This window comes from Solanum tuberosum, unplaced genomic scaffold (assembly GCF_000226075.1).
Source record: "Solanum tuberosum cultivar DM 1-3 516 R44 unplaced genomic scaffold, SolTub_3.0 scf00704, whole genome shotgun sequence".
Classification (NCBI taxonomy): domain Eukaryota; kingdom Viridiplantae; phylum Streptophyta; class Magnoliopsida; order Solanales; family Solanaceae; genus Solanum; species Solanum tuberosum.
In genome coordinates, this window is record NW_006239680.1 from 124532 (window position 1) to 133334 (window position 8803).

An 8803-nucleotide genomic window follows, 5' to 3' on the forward strand; every position below is an offset into this window, starting at 1 on the left:
TAATTATATACAAAATTTTGTATCTATACATTTATGAATTTTCAAAACTCCATTTGTATATTTCACTTGCCAATATAAAAAATGGGTAATTTATTATGATTTTTTCATAAATTGTATACAAATAGGTAGGGTAAAACATATACAAAATTCTGGATTTATACAATTAGAAACCGAATTATACAAAATTTGGATTTATACAAATTAGACAAATAACAAGAATTAAGGAAACTATAGCCGTAAATTACAATTTTTTAAACTATGGCTATAATACCTAATATAGGCTAAATGTTTGTTGTTCTGCATAATTTTCCCCACAAATAATATAAACCCAAATATTCCTTAAAAAGAGTACATGGATGAGGCCTAATGTAATTGGGCTACAACCAGCCTTTTGGGCTTCCAAAATTCTGGTCGGTGAATCAACCGTCTAAACTGTCTTTTCGTAGCTCTTGATGAACAATCTTGCTCGATCTCTACACAAATCTTCCCACAAAGTTTACAAAATATATACTTCAATCATACTATACTGCTGTAAAACCAAGAAATCAGTGAAACCCAGAACACCCAATTCGTTTTTTGATGCAAAATATAACTAGTTGAAATCACTCATTTCAAGATTTGTTGATAGATCTACTGTATTGGGTTTTGGGTTAATCCAGTGTATGGTTTTGAATCTTATGGGTATTTGAAAAAAAATGGGTTGTTCATATTGAAGTGCTTCATGGGTATGTTTGTAATGTGATGGGTTTTGAAGAATTGTTGTTTGTTGTGGAGATTCAGTGTGTTTTATGGTAACTTGAGTTGATTATCTGATTTGGGTTGGTTTGAAAATTTTATTTTTGTAAAATTTTTTGGATCTTTTCTGTTGGTTTTGATTTGGGGTTTTTGAGGAGATGATGTTTTGGAGGGAAAGGGAAAGGGAGACTAAAGAACAGAATGGTGGTCCACCTTGTGGACAAGTTAGGGTGCTTGTTGTTGGAGATTCAGGTATTGAGCTACAATGCAAATGTTTTTAGTTTCCATCTTTTGATTATATTTTTCTTATGTATCTTCCTTGTTATGTATCTTGTTGAATTTGGTTTCTAGTTTGTAGCTTGGTGTTTGATGGTAAAATATAGTTGCATAGATTCAGAAATGATTGAAGACTGGAGATAACCAATAGATGCTAATAGTATGAGGTCTCTGATCTATCGACATAGTTGGTTTTAGGCTGGACTCGAGGACGGAGGATGTGTCTTAGCTATCAATGAAGTGGGTGGATGTTATGGGAAATCAGGGTTCCAAATCCTTATAGAGGCAGAACACTTGGTTATTTCTTCTCATCTGTTTAGGCCTTAGTGTGCGGAGTTACTCGATGCATGTGAAAGTGATCATATGTAGCGAGTGCTCGGTTGAATACTTGAGGTGTGCACAACTGGCCCAGACCCCACCTTTATCCATAAAAACAAAGACATAGGTTCTTTTGGACTTTTCGCAATTGAAAATTTTAGGTCAATACAAGATGATGCAGTATTTATTTAGAAACTAAGAGTTGTTGTTTTCTATTGTTATATAAGAATTGGTAATGAGACATTAAACTGTTTATAACTGCAAGATTTTTTTAACCTACTAAATTTGGAGGATAATGGGTACTACGTACTGTTACATTTGTTTGAAAAACATAGTAATGATTGATCCAAGTCATTTATAGTGTGCAAGGTCTTACTATTGTGTTACATTCTGGTTCATAGCTGTGGTGAGATGATTGCTAATATGTTATAGGGGATACTGAACACTATCTTGATGGTTATTTGGTAATGGTGTAAATGTATGGGGAAAGCTGATTATTAAGAGTATTTTTGCAATGCTATATCTATCAAGAAAGAAATAAAATAGTAATTTCTTTCAATATTATGATGACAACAGATATTGGCACATATATTCATTCTTACAAGTATGTACAACCATACATTAGCCTCATTGACTCTTGATAAATCATCTTCTGTGTTCAGTGGCTCAATCCAAACTATATCAATATGCTTTGGATGCCATCCTTTTTTTTTTGGTTGCAATGAACTGAATGTTTTGGATATGATCTTCTGAATGCCCTTCATTTAGTACAATCAATTGATATTGTTTGCTGAATTTCTTCCCTTAAACATCCTTAGGTTGCATGCTCATAGATTCAAAATGTGACGAAGCATTTTAAACTGAAAGTTTTGTTAGTTGTCAATGCAGTGTTTTTTGATGCTAACATCAGTAGTTAGTACATCTAGTGCATTAAGCTCCTGTGGTAGTGACTTTGTTAACTTATCAGAAGTTCCGAAAGTAAAATATGCCCCTATTCGGTGTTCTCTGGCCCTATAGCCCCATCTACAGCTCCATTTATACATAGGGTGAATAACCTGTGCACTAGGCAACAGTGGATATGCCTGAATTTTCCAAGAGTAAAATATGCCCCTATTCTGTGTTCTCTGGCCTTTCACTCCATATGCAGCTCCATTATACTAGGCAACAGTGGATTTACCTGAATTCTCTTAAGTTCTCCCTGAGATATTCCTCTAACTTCGGAACATCTAGGAATGTTTCAAAGTCCAAATACTACTTGATAAGGATATTGCAACGATCCGTATATATTTATATTTACTTTTCCCGTTCCGAGCTTTGATTTTTCCACTTAAAATAAGCTGGACTAGCATCATTGTCCTTGACATGTAGTGTGGAATACTGCATGAAATCACAGCAGTCTTCCACGAATCTGACGAGCTTTGAGATTTTCACTTTTTAACTTCTTTGCCATTATTGAGTAAGGGCTAGTTGCACGGATTCATGTAAATGATCCATTTTTTAGTCTGTTAACCTGAGTACTACACTTTGTGGACTCAAGATATTGTCCTTTTCCCCCGGCCTCTCCCCCTTCTATGTCTCTTCTGCTTAGGTAACACTTCCCTGAAATGGATTATCAGTCAATGGCATCCTACAAATCTTGAACAAAATTGACAGATCAGTCATCTGAAAATGCCACCCCCCAAAAAAAAAGAAAAAAAAAAGAAAAAAAAAAGTGCTTCAATTAGTCCAACTGTCTAAGTATTTAAAAACAAATGATAAGAAGCTGAAATGTCAATTAAATATTACTTTGACATATACTTATCTGCAATTTAAATGCAGATAAGTATATGTCAGGTATTGTTTAGTTGACTTCTTATCGTCTGTTAACTTAGACGATTAGACTAATTGAAGCCCTTTCGGGGGTTTCAATTAAAAATAATAATTTGAAGCTCTTTTTGGAGTTTGACAATTATTTATGTAACAGATGATGCACGAATGGACTTGGAAGCTAGATAAGCTGCCAGTAATTGAGATTCCACTTCTAACAATGACTCCATAGCTCCGATATTTGTCCTTATTTGTGTGAAGGAAGAATTACAACTTATAGCTTCTTTGGATCCTTTAATAGTCTGTGAGGACCGCCATTTGATTTTTCAAAAAACAAAGCAACAGCAACAAAACAAATAGCTTTGAGGATCACCACTTAAAATTTATTTGTGGGGATGGAAATTTATGTAGTTGGGAGTATAGTTTTTTTTGAAATAGTTGGGAGTATAGTGAAAATAGGTGTTCCATTTACTGCTTCATACTTTTCCCGTGTACTTTTTTGCTTTCATAGTCGTGCTTGGCTTTTAGCCTTCATGAAAAGCCCAGTCCTGGATACATTAGATGAAGCACTGGTGGAATGTTTCGTTGGGTACACTAGATTTTTGTCTTCAATTTGTATAATCTAAGTTCATCCTGATGTAGTCTTCTATTCAGTGTTCAAGTCTTTCCTGTTTGGTGTTAGCTTTTTCCCCTGTGAATTCAGACTTTGTAAGTAGTTCAGGATATTAGCTTCTCCCTTTTTATTTCTACACAGCGATTCCTTGTTTTCAACTCCTAGTTTCACCATTTTTCTGCTTCATATTTTCTGGTAGGTGTGGGGAAGACTTCTCTTGTTCATCTGATTCTCAATGGTTCTTCCATCGTTCGTCCTCCTCAAACAATTGGCTGTACAGTTGGAGTAAAAGTATGATCCGCAGGATTTTGTTCTTCCTATACTATGAAAATGTCCTGAGAATGCATGTCATATCGAAACTAATCTTTTCCTGTTTCTTCTGTAAAGCACACTACTTATGGAAATTCTGGTAGCTCCTCAACTAGCATAAAAGGTGATGCTGAGAGAGATTTTTTTATTGAACTCTGGGATATATCAGGACATGATCATTACAAAGATTGCCGATCTCTGTTCTACTCACAAATTAATGGTGAGCAACTAGCTTCATCTCTTAAACTGTTTTGTATGCATAAAATTATTTTCTTGTGCAAACATGTACAAGTTACAATATCTATTCTGGATGACCTAATGACCTGTAGCTGATACCTGATCATTAATGTCAGAAGAAGATTAAAGCACGAAAATGTTTTAGAGAACTGATTATGTGAGTTTATTTAAACAGAAACCAGAGATGTTTTTACATGTTTGTTATCAAATTTTTTGTTGCTTACATTTTCCCTTCATTTGGGAAAGGTTAATGGACGAATCTCTTTCTGTGATGTAATGTTCTGATGATAGTCTGGTGAAATCATTTTTATTTCCACTCGAGGTGTTACTTTTATATACTCTATCTCTCTTCTCTAAGATGGTGGGAAGAGATTACTTTGTATAACTATTCATCCTGATGATGGTCGGATGAAAACTAATATGGACGATTTTCAATTTCCACCTTAGGTGTTATCTTTGTATATGATCTATCTCAAAGAAGGACAAAGACAAGCTTGCAGAAGTGGGCTGTAGAGATAGCAACAGCAGGGACATTCTCAGCTCCTCTAGCTTCAGGAGGTCCTGGTGGTCTCCCTGTTCCTTACATTGTCATTGGCAACAAAGCAGATATCGCTACAAACGAGGGTGTTAGAGGAAGCAGTGGCAATCTTGTTGATATGGCTCGGCAGTGGGTTGAGAAGCAAGGTCTACTTCCTTCAAGTGAAGAGATCCCACTGACTGAGAGTTTTCCTGGTGGTGGAGGTCTTATTTCGGTAATTTAATACTACACAAATCGTATTGATTCACATATGAGAACTTTTAAAAGAGTGATGCATCTTGTTTTGTTATGAAAAACAATTCAGGCAACATAATTTCTGATGCTTAAGCTGTTAATGCGGAAGGGTTCTTAATTATTTATCCATGCTAGTACGTTAAGATCAGCTTGTCATTGTGGTCTCGCATAGTGTTTACACTTGTCAATTCAAGTCTTTATTGCCGTAGCAATATAAGTTTTCATCTTCTTCTCGTTCGGTTAAAAATGCTTATTAATGTTAGCAGTCTAGGGAGGTGCATGCATTACGGTTTGAAACTCTTTTCTTATTTAAATCTGAAGGAAATTACCTTACCCTATTCTCAAACCTTCTCCTAAGCTCTACCCCCCCTGCATTTTCTTGTGTTTGAAGATGAAAAAATTGGTTGCCAGTCTTGCACATGAAGAAAGAGATTGTTGACTTAAATAATCTGCCAACTGAACCAAGGGGACTGGATGTGTTTTCCTTCTTCATCTCTCTCCTTTTTTTCGGTAGTTTTTTCAAGCTTGAGAATTTCTGATCACACTTTTGTTATTGGTTTGGAGCTAATTAGATTTGAATAATTGCTAGATTAATTTTCAAATCCCTTTTTTTTTATCCATCATTTTTTTCTTCTTCATGGCTGAACTTTTATTCGCTACATGTCTCAGTTACATTATTAGAAGGACGTTCTTGTAGGTCTAAGCTGTTCATCGACATGTGTTTTGAGTTTGACAAATTAAAGCATTTGTTTTGGCCTTACTCATCATAGGCTATCTTTTCATTGCATGGCAATCAAATCCTCAAAAAGAAAAGTAGCAAAGAGCAATAGCTACTTTGTTGTATTGGGTAATCTGAAGCTTTCAAAAGGAAAAAAACTTTTAGCTTCTTTTCAGATAGGAAGCTTATGAAATAAGCAGCTTCTATTTCCTATCAGTTGATTTTTCTCTGAGGAGCTTGCTAATTGTGAGGATACTTGCCAGTGAATGTCGGTTTCTCTATAAGAATTATGGTAAACATGAAGAAGCAGTTGCAGTGAGTTGTGGGACATGCACTCCAACCTGTTATCAAATTGAATGATAGATATGCTTTCTCTATACCCCAGTCGTTTTCTTTCACCCTTGCTCCCCACAATCCCTGCCCAGCAACTCTCCTCGAAATTTTAAACATGCATCCGGCTGTAAGAAGTCTTGTGACTAATAATCATGGCGAATGTTGAGTTTATACATGTCTTTCATAAATGGTGAATAAGAAGTTCAATTTTCTTTTTAAGCAAGTGTCGAGGGATTCACATGTGTAATGTTTTTCACTCCTTGAAATCTTGCAGGCTGCCAAGGGAGCAAGATATGACAAAGAAGCTGTCATGAAGTTTTTCCGCATGGTTTGTATATTATTGCTTTGCATCTAAAGTGAGATTTACTTACTCTATCCTACATTATTGAAGTGTGGGGTTCGCTATTTTCAGTTAATCAGGAGGAGATACTTCTCAGATGATCTACCCGGTAATCATTGGTCTTCTCCAGTTCAGAAACCACTACACGGATCGAGCGAAATTTCAAATGATGATGATCATTTGTATAAAAGTAAAAGTTCAAGGTATGCCTGTTGAATTCAGTGAAAATTGGCTGCTGTTAACGCCTTCCATACTTACAGAAAAACACGTTCCATCTTTTGTTGTTGATTGGTTGATGATCACTGACCGTGAACCTATGTTGTTCGGCTCTTCAAAAATGCTGACATGTGCATGTCAGATCCTCTAAAAGTAGTGCATTTTGGAAGATCCAACCTGGGTGTGCCAACATTTTGGAGAGTCCGAGCAACATAAGCGAACTATGAAGGATTGTGCGACAAAGCAACCTGCTCCATATCTGTTCCAAAATTACTTGTTATTTTTGTATTATGGGTTTCTGTTTGATATTTCAATGATAGTAAGGTCTTTTTTTCTTCATGTTGGACGTGAACATAGTTGAATGTCTACCTTCCCAGTAGTTTGTAAACCTGGTGTTCCATCACCCAAGAAGTGGTGCTTGGCTTGTTGCCATTTATGGTGAACTTCCCAAATGTCATGGATAGAATGGCATGACCATCTTGAATGATTAGATAACTCCTCTTTCCTTAAGCAAGGGGAGGAGAATGGGGAAAAAGATCACATAAAAAATATTTCGATAGCTGTCCAATAAAGATTAACTCACCTAAGGTGGTGCTAAATGAATGGATCTTATCAACGCCCATGAATGATTAATCATAGATTGAACTGCCGAATCGGAAAAATTGAGTGCTATCCTTAAGCTATGCCGTTGCACCTTTAGTATTTGTGCTTACTAGTGGATGAATGCTTGTTATCCTTGTTTTGAAGTGTCGGTGTCAAGACGAGTTTATGGTTGATTTGGATGGAGACTTTTATGTTTTAGAGTAGTGTCATATTCAGTGACAGCAGTTCCTTCTTACTCGTCTTGTCTTTAGTATCTCCATCTTTGTTTTCGTGTTCTTTTAATTGTATTCATAATCTGTCTTCCGCTTGTTGCAGTTATATCGGTGACTCTTACAAGTACAACACACTCCCTCCTTTACCAGCTCAACGCAATCTCACACCGCCTCCCACTCTTTACCCACAGCAACCCATGTCCACACCTGACAATTATAGCATCCCCAGATTTGCTAGCACGCAAGACATGAGCAGTGCCAGATATAAGCGCTCAGATATCAACGTTTGATGATCGTTCCTCCTTTTTAATATAATCACACACATTTTCAGGACATAATCTGTGAAAAGCTTGTCTTGTAAAATGTTTCAATTCATTCTTTTTAACTCATTGTGAGGTTCTTGAAATTGTAGGGTAAAGTTGAAAGGCTTATAATACAAAGATCTTTGAAGTTTATACAAAGATCTTTGATATAGAGTGCACCATTTCTTTGTTCCTTTGTTTTTGTATTAGAAATTTAAAGGGGTGTACAAGTGTAGTTAAATTTGCTATGACATAATGTCCCACTCTTCGTTTATTTATTTTTTACTCTAGTGTGCATGGAAATTGGTTCGGAAATTACTGTTATTAAAACGATTGCCCTTTTAATTCCATTATACATGCCATTTAATAAGAGCTAAAGTGATAATATGTCTAATTTGGTGAGTATGAGTACCTTGAAGAAGGATATTTTAACATTTTTCACTTTCAATATTAAAATTTTCATAAATTAAGGGTTAAATCTTATATTCACGAAACATTCTTTCCCAATTCAGCAATTCTAGCGAAGGAAATGAAAGAGACTTTGGTTAGTGTGGAATAAGAATTTGATCTTGATATAAATTTTAGTATTATATTTATGGGAAAATTGTATATAATAGCAAACTACTAATTCAAATTAAATGCTATAAATATAGTTTGATTTAATTGTACCCCATAGCAAACTGTTGCTATTTCACCTCTCTCCTGGTGAATCTCGCTCGCCACTCTCGTTCTCTCCCTCACCTCTCTCGTTTTTATACAAACGCAAGTGTATAAAGTGCGTTTTGTGTTTGTATAAAGCGAGAGAAAATTGTATATATACATATATTTTCGTTCCCCTCTCCTAGATCTCGCTCGCCCCTCTCACAGATCTCGCTCTCTCACTCACCTCTCTCACTTTATACAAAAACGCAAATGTATAAAATGCGTGAAAATTGTATATATACATATATTTTCGTTCCCCTCTCCCAGATCTCGCTCGCCGCTCTCTCAAATCTCGCTCGCCGCTCTCTCAA

The 8803-nt window shown here is 35.8% G+C and overlaps 1 protein-coding gene across 1 annotated transcript; it reads left to right on the forward strand.

The window, feature by feature from the left end:
- The first annotated feature begins 352 nt into the window (after positions 1-352).
- On the forward strand, positions 353-8068 carry LOC102595110 (uncharacterized GTP-binding protein At5g64813). Its single transcript, XM_006367329.2, has 7 exons — positions 353-987; positions 3948-4039; positions 4136-4277; positions 4742-5046; positions 6392-6445; positions 6530-6660; positions 7592-8068. Exons 1-7 carry the CDS (start codon positions 894-896, stop codon positions 7776-7778), a joined length of 1005 nt encoding a protein of 334 aa, XP_006367391.1. The 5' UTR covers positions 353-893; the 3' UTR covers positions 7779-8068.
- The last annotated feature ends 735 nt before the right edge of the window (positions 8069-8803 follow it).